The sequence below is a fragment of the Ovis aries genome, chromosome 13 (genome assembly GCF_016772045.2).
Source record: "Ovis aries strain OAR_USU_Benz2616 breed Rambouillet chromosome 13, ARS-UI_Ramb_v3.0, whole genome shotgun sequence".
Classification (NCBI taxonomy): Eukaryota; Metazoa; Chordata; class Mammalia; order Artiodactyla; family Bovidae; genus Ovis; species Ovis aries.
This window is the reverse complement of record NC_056066.1, coordinates 78,862,017-78,877,763: the sequence shown is the minus strand read 5'-3', so window position 1 is coordinate 78,877,763 and position 15,747 is coordinate 78,862,017. Positions and strand designations below refer to the sequence as shown.

General features: G+C 44.8%; 2 protein-coding genes across 2 annotated transcripts in view; one reads left to right on the top strand and one right to left on the bottom strand.

The window, feature by feature from the left end:
* Nucleotides 1-2,789: 2,789 nt before the first annotated feature.
* MOCS3 (molybdenum cofactor synthesis 3) lies at nt 2,790-5,523 on the bottom strand. Its single transcript, XM_004014636.5, has one exon. It carries the CDS (start codon nt 5,494-5,496, stop codon nt 4,135-4,137), a length of 1,362 nt encoding a protein of 453 aa, XP_004014685.4. The 5' UTR covers nt 5,497-5,523; the 3' UTR covers nt 2,790-4,134.
* A 290-nt stretch (nt 5,524-5,813) lies between these two features.
* Nucleotides 5,814-15,747, top strand: part of DPM1 (dolichyl-phosphate mannosyltransferase subunit 1, catalytic) — a 51,845-nt gene continuing 41,911 nt past the window's right edge. Inside the window, exons 1-3 of the mRNA XM_027977329.3 lie at nt 5,814-5,983; nt 10,077-10,176; nt 14,238-14,271. Of these exons, the coding sequence (XP_027833130.1) occupies nt 5,823-5,983; nt 10,077-10,176; nt 14,238-14,271 (295 nt within the window). The 5' untranslated portion in view covers nt 5,814-5,822. The remainder of the gene's footprint in view (nt 5,984-10,076; nt 10,177-14,237; nt 14,272-15,747) is intronic.

The window sequence follows — 15,747 nt, the reverse complement described above, 5'->3', positions numbered from 1 at the left end:
AGTTTACCCAAACTCATGTCCATTGAGTCGGTGATGCCATCCAGCCATCTCATCCTCTGTCATCCTGAGGACGAGATATCATCCTCATCTCATCCATGTCCCTTAGGTCTCCTGAATTGGTGGGCGGGTTATCACTAACACCACCTGGGAAGAGTGATGTAAAGCAACTTTGTTTTCTGGCCCCTGAGCTGTGGCTGAGAAAAACATGTTACTTCTGCTTTATTGACTATGCCGAAGCCTTTGACTGTGTGGATCACAACAAACTCTGGAAAATTCTTAAAGAGATGGGAATACCAGATCATCTTACCTGCCTCCTGAGAAATCTGTATGCAGGTCAAGAAGCAACAGTTAGAACTAGACATGGAACAACGGACTGGTTCCAAATTGGGAAAGAGTTACATCAAGGTTGTATATTGTCACCCTACTTATTTAATTTATATGCAGAGTATATCATGAGAAATGCCAGGCTGGATGAAGCACAAGCTGGAATTGATTGCCCAAAGAAATATCAATAACCTCAGATATGCAGATGACACCACCCTCATGGCCAAAAGCGAAGAGGAACTAAAGAGCCTCTTGATGAAAGTGAAAGAGGAGAGTGAAAAAGCTGGCTTAAAACTCAACATTCAAAAAACTAAGATCATGGCATCCAGTCCCATCACTTCATGGAAAATAGATGGGGAAATAATGGAAATAGTGACAGACTTTATTTTCTTGGGCTCCAAAATCACTGCAGATGGTGACTGCAGCCATTAAATCAAGATGCTTGCTCCTTGGAAAAAAAGTTATGACCAGCCTCAGTTCAGTTCAGTTCAGCCCAGTTCGGTTCAGTCGCTCAGTCGTGTCCGACTCTTTGCAACCCCATGAATCGCAGCACCCCAGGCCTCCCTGTCCATCACCAAATCCCGGAGTTCACTCAAACTCACGTCCATCGAGTCAGTGATGCCATTCAGCCATCTCATCCTCTGTCATCCCCTTCTCCTTCTGCCCCCAATCCTTCCCAGCATCAGCGTCTTTTCCAGTGAGTCAACTCTTCACATGAGGTGGCCAAAGTATTGGAGTTTCAGCTTTAGCATCAGTCCTTCCAAAGAACACCCAGGACTGATCTCCTTGCAGTCCAAGGGACTCTCGAGTCTTTTCCAACACCAGAGTTCAAAAGTATCAATTCTTCAGCACTCAGCTTTCTTCATAGTCCAACTCTCACATCCATACATGACCACTGGAAAACCATAGCCTTGACTAGACGGACCTTTGTTGGCAAAGTAATGTCTCTGCTTTTCAATATGCTATCTAGGTTGGTCATAACTTTCCTTCCAAGGAGTAAGCATCTTTTCATTTCATGGCTGCACTCACCATCTGCAGTGATTTTGGAGTGCAAAAAAAATAAAGTCTGACACTGTTTCCAGTTTCCCCATCTATTTCCCATGAAGTGATGGGACCAGATGCCATGATCTTCGTTTTCTGAATGCTGAGCTTTAAGCCAACTTTTTCACTCTCCTCTTTCACTTTCATCAGGAGACTTTTTAGCTTCTCTTCACTTTTTGCCATAAGGGTGGTGTCATCTGCATATCTGAGGTCATTGATATTTCTCCCTGCAATCTTGGTCCCAGCTTGTGCTTCTTCCAGCCCAGCGTTTCTCATGATGTACTTTGCATAGAAGTTAAATAAGCAGGGTGACAATACACAGCCTTGACATACTCCTTTTCCTATTTGGAACCAGTCTGTTGTTCCATGTCCAGTTCTAACTGTTGCTTCCTAACCTGCATATAGGTTTCTCAAGAGGCAGGTCAGGTGGTCTGGTATTCCCATCTCTTTCAGAATTTTCCAGTTTATTGTGATCCACACAGCCTAGCCTAGACAGCATACTAAAAAGCAGACATTACTTTGCCAACAAAGGTCGGTCTAGTCAAAGCTATGATTTTCCCAGTAGTCATGTATGGATGTCAGGGTTGGGCCATAAAGAAAACTGAGCACTGAGGAATTGATGCTTTTGAGCTGTGGTGTTGGAGAAGACTCTTGAGAGTCCCTTGGACTGCAAGATCTTTTTTACAATTAATAAGCTATCTATCTTTGGCTGTGCTGGAACACCTCATCCTGGTGGCTTCTCCCATTGTGGAGAAAATGCACTCTAGGGAGCACGGGCTCTGCAGACGCCTAAGCTTAGCTGCCTCAAGGCATATGGAGTCTTCCCAGACCAGGGTTCGAACTTGTGTCCCCTGCGTTGGCAGGCAGATTTTTAACCACCGGACCACCAGAGAAGTCCTGGCCCACAATGCTTTGAAACTTTAAAAATTGTACTCAGAGATGCAACATTTTACTTCTATATCTGTGATTTCTGACAATTTTAAGCTTGCATACAACAATCAGCGGGAGGAGAGAGGCTCCCTTTGGATACGTGGATTGCCTCTAATATACACTCTTATGCCATGTGTTCGCTTTTAATTGTGTTGTGTATGTTGGAAGTTTGGCAGACTACCTGCCATTTCATGAAATTGCTGTTGCATAAGAAAACCAACATAAAATGCTGGAATAGATTAAAAGATAGAAAAGGTAAATTAAAGGGGTGTGACGGGGAGATGCTCTGCAGGTGTAAAGCCTAGGTCATGAAGGATGGGGGCTTCTGGAATCTGGTTTTGTACTCACGGAGACTGTCAGGAGGGTGACGTTTATGTGTTTGTTTGCCACGATTTAAAAAAAAAAAAAAAAGGAATTCACAATGTTAACAGAAGAGAAAAAACACCTAAGAATGTAGAAAAAGCATTTGATGAATTCAATGAAAACTCTTAGCAAACTATAAATAGAAATTTAATCTGAGAGGTTATTTACCTAAAGCAGTAACAAGTAATATTGGTTAAATATTCAAAGTTTTTCACCCAAAATTTTGAAGGAGAGAAGAAATGTTTATTATTTCACTTTAATTCAATATTGTATATGGCATCCTGGCCACACAGTAAAGCCAAAAATAATAACAACAGATTGAACATGGAAAAAAGGACAGGGGAGAGTGGAAAGTTGGGACTTGGACCTGATGATTTCAAAGCAAGCCACACAACAGTTTAGAAATTTCTATTTGCACAACAGAAGGTGGAACCTGAAACTAAATCTAGAAAAAAAAATCAAGTGATTTATAAAAGAAACTGACAAACTATAAAGATGGTTTCTATCTTGCTAGACTGTGTCTTACTTGGCTATTAATTTGAAACACTTAACAAAGTGACCACATCCCAGGTAATTTTGATTTTAATGTTTAAATAATTTTAAATATTGATATCTATATAAAAGGGGTCCCAGAACCCCAGTCCTGTTTGGTGGCTTGTTACGTGCGGGACTACAAAGTGGAGAGATGGGTGATGGAAACCGAAATTATCTGCCCCCCCCCCCCAAACACGTCTTCCATGAAATCAGTCCCTGGGGCCATAATGGTTGGGGACCACTGCTCTAGAACATATTTTAGCATCTGAAGCAGAAATAACACCCCCAAAAATGTCTTAGTAAACAATAAACTGAGCTTAACTACTTTATCTGTAATCAATTAAGTTTACTACACCTTTCCAAACATTAAAATGTACAATTTAAAGAGGGTAAACTTGGGAGCTTCCTTGGAGGTTCTATGGGGAAAGCACAGCTACTCCTAGGCCCTTTACTGAAGACCCGTCCTCCTCCACCAGGGATGACTGTCCGATTTCACTGAGGGCACAGCTTCGGGAGAAACGCTCATGGGAGCAGTGAAGGAGGAAGGAAACAGCCGCCTAGCTAGCCAGGTCAGTCGCATCAACCCTGGCGATCAAAGGGGCGACAGGTGTTACAACCAGATCGCCCTCACATCCTGAAAAGCTTTTTATTTTGGCGGAGGGAGGGGCGCAGGACAGGCGAATGACCTGAATTTAAAACACACCACTAGCTGCACACGTAAGACAGGTGACAGGAACGTTGTTATAACCCCTTAATAATGACATTATTCGATACATTACAATTTAAAAGACTCATAAAAAGAAGTCCACCTAATCACAGGTACTGCAGAATCCCAAGGTCCTCTATACATTACTAGGGAAAAAATGTAAATAAATAAAGGCCAAAAAACTTTAGGTAACATGGCAACCCACACCCTTCGCTGGTCAGACTCCACTGGCCACCTCAGTACTGCGGAAACGTTCCATCGATTTTGGCAGCCCAGGCCATGAGGCCCCCCACAACGTCCTTAACTGAGTCCACGTCTGCCCAGGACTGCAAGATCTTCACGGCTTTCTGGGAGTCGTTGCCCAGTTTGCATATCACATAGATGGGGACAGACGCCCCTTCCTGTGCGCCCTGCTTCCCTTCCCGGATGGCTTCTCCCAAGACTTTCAGGCTCTCCGCATCCCTCCGTTCCAAACGTTTCAAAGGGATGTGCAGGGCGTGAGGCAGACGACAGATGTCCACCTCCACTTGAGGCCTGACGTCCAGCAACAGGTGGGGTGACCCAGAATCCAGAACTCGCTTATAGTCCATAACCGAAATCCGCTCCTCCGGGCTCAGCAACCGGAGGGAGCGGCACTTATCCGTGGCCGACGAACCGCAGAAGCTTTCGTAGTCCTGCAGGTCGGTCACGGTGGGCCGCTCCCCGCAGGCCGCACAGTCGGGCCTGCGCCTCCGCAACCGGATACAGCGGAAATCGCCTCGGAGGGCGTCAAAGAGCAACAGGCGACCGCTGTAAGAGGGGCCCAGGCCCGCAGCTGTCTTCAGCACTTCCAGCGCCTGCAGGCAGCCCAGGACCCCGGTAACCGCGCCGAGCACCCCGCCATCCGCGCAGCTGGTCACCGTCTCCGCCGGGGGTGGCCGGGGGAACACGCAGCGATAGCAAGGCCCCCCGCCGTAGTGGTAGACCGTGAGCTGGCCCTCGAAACGCAGCGCGCTGGCGGACACCAGGGGCCGGCCGGCGAGCACACAGGCGTCGCTCACCAGGTAGCGGGTGGGCGCGTTGTCGGAGCAGTCCGCCACCACGTCGTAGCGGCGGACGAGGTCCAGCGCCGTGGCCGGCGTCAGCGCCTGGGCGTAGGGCACGCACTCCACCGCCGAATTGAGGCGGCGCAGGGCGGCGGCCGCCGAAAAGACCTTGGCCTGGCCGGCCAGGGCCTCGCCGTGCAGCACCTGGCGGGCCAGGTTGCTCGCTTCGACCACGTCGTAGTCCACGAGGCCCAGGCGGCCGACGCCGGCTGCGGCCAGGTACTGCGCCAGCGGGCAGCCGAGCCCCCCGCAGCCTACTACGAGTACGGCCGTGGCCGCCAGGCGCAGCTGCCCCTGCATGCCGAGCTCCGGCAGCACGAGCTGCCGGCTGTAGCGCCGGATCTCCTCTCGGGACAGGGCGGCCCTGGGAGGCAGGGGCGACACCGGAACCGAGCGCGCTGACTCCTGCCCCGCCGAAAGGGCCGCCGCCAGCCTCTGCTTCAGAGAACTCAGCTCCTCCTCACGCTGCGCGACTTCGGCCTGTAGGGCGAGAACCTCCTCCCTGGCCGCCATGCCGGGCCTCTTTCCGGAACCCGTCGTGAAAGGCATTTCCGTTTCCGGCTTTTCTTCTTCGCGAGGTCGGAGTAAACCAAAACAAAAACTTTATGGAGCTTGAGCAAAGGTGATAAATAGATCTGCATTTCTTGCGCCACCCTCAGACTCAGTTTGAAAGATTCATAAGTTCTTACTATTTCCAAAGGAACCACGAAGCGAATCTTAGGAAGACTAGAACTCGTCCACATAGACCACCCCCCTTCTCGGGATTTGGTCCGGTCCAACCAGTCGCCTTCCGCTCCGCGTGACGTATTTCCGCTTCCGGCCTGTCGCGCAGTTCCGCCATGGCTGCCGAGGAAGCGAGTCGTAGCTCTCCTAGGTCTCGGCGGGAGCCGAAGGGGCGAGCCTCGCGGCAAGACAAGTATTCGGTGCTTTTGCCCACGTACAACGAGCGCGAGAACCTACCGTTCATCGTGTGGCTGCTGGTGAAGAGCTTCTCCGAGAGGTAGCGCGCCGGGCCGCCCTCCCCGAGGAATGAGATGAGCTGGCTTTCCGGGCCTGGGTGTCGGCCGTTGGCGGCTGCGCGAGGCGGCCCTGCCCGGCCTCGCTTCGGCCCCCGCGGGAGACCCTGGGGAGGACGCCACCCTGCGAGGAAAGCAGAGGCGGATTCCTCTGCGCTTCTCTTTGTGTCTGGGATTCTTAGTCCCGCCCTTGAGTTTTCTGAAGCACTGATTTATTGTACATTCCCCGACAGCCCTCTGCTCGCCTTTTCTTAGGAGGGCTGGCCACCCTTTTTAATGCCTGCGGGTCCGAAAACCTGACCTCGCTTCTCCCTTATCTAGACGATCGGGCTCTGCGGCCGGAGCCGGGACTCTGAGCGAGCCCGCTGTCTCCCGCCCCCGTTCCAAGGGCTTATGTAAGCAGGAGGTTTGGGCCCTGTGGGTTAGGGAGCTGCTGCTGGGCTGGGCAACCCTTCTGGAGAAGGCAGAAGAGCAGACTCGCAGGTGGATGTATGATGTGATTGTTTAAAAAAAAAAAAACCAACTGGGAGGTTTTTTTGGTTTTTTGGTGTTGACTTTGAAAATGTTTAAACTGTTTTTTTCTGTCTTCAGAAAATCCTGGTATTATGACTGATCTTTAGGTATCAGCACATACAAACTTATCAAATTACAGTGCTTTGAAAATTAGATAATATCATATAGCTTTTATTTTTCCAACCGAGTCTTCTCAATCGAGAACGAGTTATTTCCAGACTTTTTTTGTTTTTCCTCTTTTGACTTTTGTTTTACAAGTGAAAACGGAGACTCTCTACGCCGTATTTGTAGTAAGTGCCTCTTACACATTCCTTTTTTTACTAGTATACCCGAGGTAAAGTGTTCGCGGTGGAATTGCTGAGTAGACGGAGTTGTGCTTAAGATTGGTAATTAATGCCAAATTGCTGTCCAAAAAAATTGTACCGGCTTAGAATTCTGCAACGTTCATCAGAGGGGGCCTTTATCCTCAGGAACCAGCCAGCTTTATTAAACTTACATTGTGGGAAATGCTGATTAGTGAAAAACACTGCTGTTTGATTATAATTATTTGAATCAAATCATTATCTTCATATTCATGGCTTTTCAAAGTTTTTATTCATGTTTTTTAACTTTTTTTTTTAAGTTATATTTTCACTTCTCAAACTCTTTTCCAAGTTAGAGAAGATGTCATGTAGCTGATCTTGTTCTGGCTTGTTTCATGATTATACGATGTTTTCTCTGCTCTGTTCTTTCATGTAGTGCAGCTTATCTTTAGTGATTTCTGGGCTGAGAAAGAGTTTAATAGGGAACAACTATTTTCTTTCCAGGTGGCAAATTACCTAAAGTCCGCTCAGCTTGATTCCTTTAAGCTACCTCTTCCTGAGGTGGTCTTGGTGCTTTGAAGTCTAGAGGGAAATAATTTTGCTTATGAATGACTCCATTGGTTTATGAGGCATCTCAGCACCACAAATAGAATCAACATCTTAACTTGTTTTGACTTGTAAAGCACACGCCCAGATTTAGTGCCCTGTGGGGAACTGAAGTCGTCTTTACTGTTAGAGAATAAATAAGCTGGGTTTTGCTTTCTTCCAAGTGTGCTGGTGGCTGGCTCTTTTTTTTTTTTTTAAAGTATTATAACAGTGAAATGTGTTTTCTGGTGGTTTTCCGTGCATTTGTTTCTCAAAGCAGGACCAGAGGAAACATAGTGTTGTGTTATGGGAGTTTATCTGTACTTCCTCTTTCCCCATAAGTTTCCCAGTAAAGTTAGCAAAAAGAATGTCTTCTTTAAAGGGGGTGGTGGAAGATGTGATGGTGAGCACAGGTATAGCCAAGTATTATGCTGACTTCTTTTTTGAGTGCAAACTATCACGTGAAGTTAATGAGAACAATCAGTTCAGTTCAGTCGCTCAGTTGTGTCTGACTCTTTGCAACCCCATGAATCGAAGCACGTCAGGTCTCCCTGTCCATCACCAAATCCCGGAGATCACTCAAACTCAGGTCCATGGATGCCATCCAGCCATCTCATCCTCTGTCATCCCCTTCTCCTGCCCCCAATCCCTCCTGGCGTCAGCGTCTTTTCCAGTGAGTCAACTCTTCGCATGAGGTGTCCAAAGTACTGGAGTTTCAGCTTTAGCATCAGTCCTTCCAAAGAACACCCAGGACTGATCTCCTCTAGAATGGACTGGCTGGATCTCCTTGCAGTCCAAGGGACTCTCAAGAGTCTTTTCTAACACCAGAGTTCAAAAGCATCAATTCTTCAGCACTCAGCTTTCTTCATAGTCCAACTCTCACATCCATACATGACCACTGGAAAAACCATAGCCTTGACTAGGACTAGATGGACGGACCTTTGTTGGCAAAGTAATGTCTCTGCTTTTCAATATGCTGTCTAGGTTGGTCATAACTTTCCTTCCAAGGAGTAAGCATCTTTTCATTTCATGGCTGCACTCACCATCTGCAGTGATTTTGAAGCGCAAAAAAATAAAGTCTGCCACTGTTTCCACTGTTTCCCCATCTATTTCCCATGAAGTGATGGGACCAGATGCCATGATCTTCGTTTTCTGAATGTTGAGCTTTAAGCCAACTTTTTCACTCTCCTCTTTCACTTTCATCAAGAGACTTTTTAGCTTCTCTTCACTTTCTGCCATAAGGGTGGTGTCATCTCCATATCTGAGGTTATTGATATTTCTCCCTGCAATCTTGATCCCAGCTTGTGCTTCTTCCAGCCTAGCATTTCTCATGATGTGCTCTGCATAGAAGTTGAATAAGCAGGGTGACAATACACAGCCTTGAGGTACTCCTTTTCCTATCTGGAACCAGTCTGTTGTTCCATGTCCAGTTCTAACTGTTGCCTCCTGACCTGCATATAGGTTTCTCAAGAGGCAGGTCAGGTGGTCTGGTATTCCTATCTCTTTCAGAATTTTCCACAGTTTATTGTGATCCACACAGTCAAAGGCTTTAGCATAGTCAATAAAGCAGAAATAGATGTTTTTCTGGAACTCTCTTGAACAATAGAAAGACCTTAATTCAGAAGCAGTGATATCTTTTGTAGTTCTGTGGTTTTTGATAGTGTGGGGTTATGGGTACAATTGTTTGAAATAGTGGTATCAAAGACTGTCACCATCCTCAAGTGGGGTTTTTTTAAGGGTGAAATAAAATCAGATTTCTGATTATGTTATTTAAATCTGTTGGGGGTTAAGTTAAAAAGAATAATCATCCAGAGCTACTCAGCTGACTTGATACCTTTTAAATGTATTTTTGAAATAAAATTTCCCAAGTGGATAAGTAAAATTTCATATGATATCCTATCATATATAAATATATGATCACCAGTTTTTTTAATGAAAGAATATGTTTTATGTGTGAGAATTTTAACATCTCAGGATTGTATTGGAGAAGGCAGTGGCACCCCACTCCAGTACTGTTGTCTGGAAAATCACATGGACGGAGGAGCCTGGTAGGCTGTAGTCCATGAGGTCTCTGGGAGTCAGACAGGACTGAGCGACTTCACTTTCATGCATTGGAGAAGGAAATGGCAACCTACTCCAGTGTTCTTGCCTGGAGAATCCCAGGGACGGGAGCCTGGTGGGCTGCTGCCTGTGGGGTCACACAGAGTCGGACACGACTGAAGCGACTTAGCAGCAGCAGGACTGTATAGTAGCATTTTCCAGCAGCCGGGCCCAGCAGTAGTTAAGAGTTGCTCTTGCTGGCCCTGGGGCACCTGGCGGGCTTCCCTTGTGGTTCAGCTGGTAAAGAATCTGCCTGCAATGTGGGAGACCTAGGTTCAATCCCTGGAGAAGGGAAAGGCTACCCATTCCAGTATTCTGGCCTAAAGAATTCTATGGACTCTATAGTCCATGGGGTCACAAAGACTCAAACATGACTGAGTGACTTTCACTTACATAGTTTGGAAGTGACATACTAAATATTTGACATTTATTTCAATTGATAATTGGAGTTTTCCTTGGTAATTAACATGGCAATAAATTTCCACTTATATTAGGGAGGTGTTAGTGACTTTTAAATTGTTTTTTCATTTCAGACTACTGTCTCCAAGCAATACAAATTTAATTTTTTTTATTTTAGTGGCTTCAACTATGAAATTATAATCATAGATGATGGAAGCCCAGATGGAACAAGGGACATTGCTGAGCAGTTGGAGAAGATTTATGGGTCAGACAGAATTGTAAGTCATTTTTCTATCATATCAGTTACCTTTATATGGGGGAAAGATGATAAATAAACAGTGCTTAGAGTCCATCTGTTTAGAAACTGAAAAGACAAAGAGCTCTATATATGCTTGGGATTTAGATGCATTTTCATTGTGCTTGAGGTTTTACATACCTTTGGTATGTGGAGTCATTGGTAGATTTACAACAGAACAGTGGGCCTTTGGATGAACTCTTTATGTCTGACTCTGCAAATCAGTTTCCTTGAAGGGCAGAATTAAAGCATGATACTGAATTCAAAAGTATTATAGAACAAGGGACTTCCCTGCTGACTCAGTGGTAAAGAATCCTCCTGCCAGTGCAGGAAGACTTGGGTTTGATCCCTGCATCGGGAAGATCCCCTAGAGAAGAAAATAGCAAGCCACTGTAGTATTCTTGTCTCGAAAATCCCATGGACAGAGGAGCCTCGTGAGCTGCAGTCCGTGGGGTCTCAAAAGAGTTGGACACAACTCAGCAACTAAACAGCAAGTTTTAAAACTAGGTTGCGGTTAGTCACGCGCACCTGGATCTTGCTCACTTTCTCTAGGCAGTCTCGTACTTTCAGTGGAGAACACTGTCTGCAGCTAAAAGCTTGTAGCTGGGAAAGGTGACTGACTGTGTTCATGTGAAACATGATTTTTCAAAGAACCTGGCAGTTTTATCTGTAGGATAGTCTTGTGAAATAGACTGACTTTCTGAGTCTTAAACTTTCTCACTGTACCTTAAAGCCTGTTCTACGGGAGTAACTTGGGCATTTTTATTTTAGATCAATGGTTTGGCTTTATGAATGCTGGAGTAGATTTTTTAGTTTACTTCAGCCAATTCTTGGGCCAAAAACAGTTAAATCCAGATTTAATTAGAAAACACATTTTAGACAGTGAGTATTTTGTAATTTGCATAGACGAGAATTTCTCAGTCTTGCCACTACTGACATTGGGACCTGAGGGGTCTTTGCTGTGAGGGACTGTCCTGTATGTTACAGGATGTTCAGCATCAGCCCTGGACTCTACCCACAAGGTGCAGCAGCCGCCCCCGCAGTGCAGCCGCCCCCGCAGTGCAGCAACCAGAAATACCTCTGGGCATCGTCAGACGTCCCTGTGCAGCAAAATTACCCCCTCGTGCCAGAGAGAGCCCATTGCTGTAGGCATAAAGAAGTCTCTTGGAGAATGTTTATTGGTACTTGCATTTCAGGAAGTAGCAATTAAGCATCATACAAAGTAGACTCTTGAGTCCACATATTCTTGATTAATCCCAATAATGAAATAATTTCTGTGCAATCAGAGGAGAGCTTAATTAATGAGAAGAGTTTAAAGGAAATGTGTTACACTCTCTTTTTTTAAATTTATTTGGCTGTGACAGGTCTTAGTTGTGGTATGCAGGTTCTAGTTCCCAGACCAAGGATTGATCCTGGGCCACCTGCGTTGGAAGGTCAGAGTCCTAGCCATTGGACCATCAGCAAAGTTCCAGGAAATATGTTACGCTTATGTACAGTGTAAATCTATCCTGTGCTAGAGCTTCCTTCCATCTCACAGACATGATTCACAGAACTGTCACACCTCAGTCCTTTCTGAATATTTCCAGATGTACAAGCTTACAGAGGAGATAAAAGCTTAGATTTTCATCCTTTTAGCAGTGACTTTCAATAATGGTTGATTCATATTTTTGGCCAACAGTTCCTCAGTTCTTTTATAGGTTCTGGGCCAACTGCACTGATTCACATAATGCATAGAATATTCTCACTATGTATTTCCATTTAACCTGGAAACATCAGCCTGACAGTGTTTTGAATCCTTTTATCTTCGAACCTCAACCTTGAGGTGTGATTGATTGTGCCTGCTGAATTGACCTCAAATTCTAAAACAACATGGTTTTCAAAGAATTCCACTTTCCTCATCAATCTAATAAAATTTAAAAGGATGAGGGAAAAAAATAGCATTTACTGTCATGATTTCGGTGTGGTACCAGGGAAATTGCCTACTCATTATTTTATCACTTTTAGGTCATTTAAGAAAGTTACTGGGGGTGTGTGTGTATGTGAGTACCAATAGGAAGCTATGCCAAAGTGGTACTTGCTTGCTTTTTAAGTCACATAAGTATATTCAGTTGGGGGAGGGGGGAATTGAAAAAAAATTAGGAACCACCTTACAAAATCTCAGATAAAATATTCGTAGATGCTTTGTTAGCTAGCCTTTCAAATTGGCTGGAAGTAATATTTCAGGGGGAAAAAAAGATGGAGCTATTTAATATAAACCTTTGAAAGTCTGAAAATTACAAATAGTAAACTTATTCTTTGAAAATGAGGGTATTTTTTAAGCTAAAACACAGGGTTATAGAAAACCTAAGATAAACTGTAAAGAATTTGAGTTTTCAGTGCAAATACCAGATGTGGTCAGTATTTTGACGGTAACCGTCAAGCACAGAATCAGATAAAACCTGACACGTCGTTTGATTTTGTTTAGTGAATTGTAATTATCATAGATTACTGATTGAATGTCTGGTTCTCCTGTATGTAAGAGCTCATCAGGTAGGAATGTATTTTTCTTTGTTCCTCCTTTGGACCTACAGCAGCTTGCGTGTGGTTAAAAAGTATAACCTGTTTGAATTAAATTGAAAATACTTTGTTTGGAGGTTTGCAGTCTGAGGCAGTCTGCCTACATAACTGCCCAGTGCCAGGGTGGATAAGAAATGCTCAGTGGTGAGTCTTCAACCCCTGCCTCAGAAACTTGGTGTCAAACACTGGCATTCTACTTTTCCAGAAATTTAGAGAAAAAAGGAAAAAACTACATAAGTCAGGGTTTATATGTAGACCAGAACGTGAAGAAAGACTAATTGACAAGCAATAAGGAGAGAGAAAGGAAATCTTTTAGGAATATAACCTGAAATCATGTGAGTGGACCAATAGAGAGTGAGATAAGGTCATCTAAGCATAAATTCATGGGAAATAGATGGGGAAACAGGGGAAACAGTGTCAGACTTTATTCTTGGGGGCTCCAAAATCACTGCAGATGGTGACTGCAGCCATGAAATTAAAAGACATTTACTCCTTGGAAGAAAAGTTATGACCAACCTGGATAGTATATTGAAAAGCAGAGACATTACTTTGCCGACTAAGGTCCGTCTAGTCAAGGCTATGGTTTTTCCTGTGGTCATGTATGGATGTGAGAGTTGGACTGTGAGGCTGAGCGTCGAAGAATTGATGTTTTTGAACTATGGTGTTGGAGAAGACTCTTGAGAGTCCCTTGGACTGCAAGGAGATCCAACCAGTCCGTTCTGAAGGAGATCAACCCTGGGATTTCTTTAGAAGGAATGATGCTAAAGCTGAAACTCCAATACTTTGGCCACCTCATGAGAAGAGTTGATTCATTGGAAAAGACTCTGATGCTGGGAGGGATTGGGGGCAGGAGGAGAAGGGGATGACTGAGGATGAGATGGCTGGATGGCATCACGGACTCGATGGACGTTGAGTCTGAGTGAACTCCAGGATTTGGTGATGGACAGGGAGGCCTGGCGTGCTGCGATTCATGGGATCGAAAAGAGTCGGACACGACTGAGCGACTGAACTGAACTGGACTGAAGCATAAAATCAAGATGAGTTGGTAGAATATCAACATTTAAAATCAAAGAGGGAATTGAGAATACAGGTATGGTTATCAGATATTCCAAAAAGGTATAAGTGAGTTATATCCTCAGTTTTCTTAGGGAAGGAATCAATAGATACTGCTTAAAATGATAAGTAATAGACAAAAAAAATACATTGTGTTTTGGTGGGTAGCACCGAGGGGGGGGCTAGAGTTTAAGATTTTGCCTGGGGGGAGGGGGGAGAGTTGGGTAAAGGAATGTTACTTTTCCTTAAAAGCTGTTAAATTACTTAACTGTTACTAAATGCATTTTTTATTTTGGAAAAAAATGTTAGGCATATTCTGCTTTAAGTTCTAATAAATGCAACTATTTCTGTTAAAATGAGTGAGCACTTATTCAAAAAAAGTTTTTATTAGATTTTCTATTATTTGTGTTAAAATGCCATTTCTTATCCTTACAGCTTCTAAGGCCACGGGAGAAAAAGTTGGGACTAGGTAAGCAGAACGTCTAACCCCCGCCCCTGCCCATACCTGCTCCTTAACTTGGGAAGATTTCCCATGTGTAGTTTCCCAGTTTGGAACAGAGCCAAAATACAGTGACGATTTTTAATGATCTTAATGACGTTTAGTTGTTTTAACTTGAATTTCCTGTGTCAACCAAGGCCCTCTTAGGAAAACAGAAACTATTGTAAGTCTTTCAATATGAGGAATTTAATATAGAGAATCTGGTTACACCAGTGAAGGAATTGCTGAGAAGCCAAATGGAAGAGTGAGGTTACTCAGAGATTAGTAGCTGCCGGAGGTCACTGCTGCTCCCCCAGGGCTGGAGCAGCGATGAAGGAGCTGGTGTTTTTAGAGCCGGGGACCCAGGCTGCATGCCCGGAGGAGCTAGAATGGTAGAGTCAGGGGTACCTGGTGGAAGTGGGAGCCTTGGGGGGAATCTGGTCCATGCTGAGAGGTGGAGTGAGGGGGAGGACTGTTGGACTTTTCCCCTTCTGCTTGAAATCTCCCATCTTCCTGTGTTTCCCAAAGCTGTTTGGAAATCAGTTGACAAGAGAACAAATATAGTACCCTGCGATATATTTAGAACAGAGAAGGGATCTAAGGGCAAACATTTGAACCAGCACACTGCCTTGGCTATAAGTCCTTGAACATTTCTTTAAGTTAAATGTTTTTAAAAGGTATTTATTTAGTTATTTTTTTAAAGAAAGCTGTTCTGGCTTTACAATGTAAGAGGTTATAGAAAAATCTCAAATGAATTCAGTCTCGTCCTGAGATAAAACTTGAATGCCTTTATTTCTGTTGTCGGTCACAGTTGTTTTATGTTGAAAAGTGTTACTATTATTGAAAAATTGGGGGAGCATGTAGGAAACACAGTACTTGGAAATGGAGTGCTGTCTGAAGATCCTTGATTTCATGGTGTGATCAAATGTTCTGAATATCTGAATCCAGAAGGTTCTTCAAGATTGAAGTAATGTTGAAACTGCCCTGAAAGCCACCAAGAATTATTAACCAATCAGTGGCAATCCAGAAACCTATAGTCAGTCACTTCTTACCAGAAGTCAGAAGAATTCAGCCTTGCTAATAAGCTACTGTGTTGGAGTGGGGCTAGAGAACGCAGGAATTCCCATCTCCTGTTCCTGGCCAGTCACCCTTACCTGCCAAGTCCTTGAGGCACTTTTGGGCGTGAGCACGGCTAAGTGATCGCTAGCTGCACCTTTGCCCCAAATGCAGGGCTCTTGTGTACCAGGCTTAAGGTGTGGAAGACACTCCCTGGGTCGCTTTTGCGGGGCAGCGATGATGGGAAGAGCAGAAGCAGAGAGACAGGTTAGGTGGGGGTCCAGGCGTCACAAGGTGGTGCCCAGGACTGAAGGGAGACGACAGTTCGGTGTCAGCTCTAGAGGACTGATGGCTTCTCAGAGACGCTCAGCAGTTTCTTCCCTGTTTAGATGTAGACCTCAGCATTTCCGG

Excerpts from the sequence above, each read along its gene's own strand:
- MOCS3 (XM_004014636.5), bottom strand. The coding sequence starts at position 5,496 with ATGGCGGCCAGGGAGGAGGTTCTCGCCCTACAGGCCGAAGTCGCGCAG.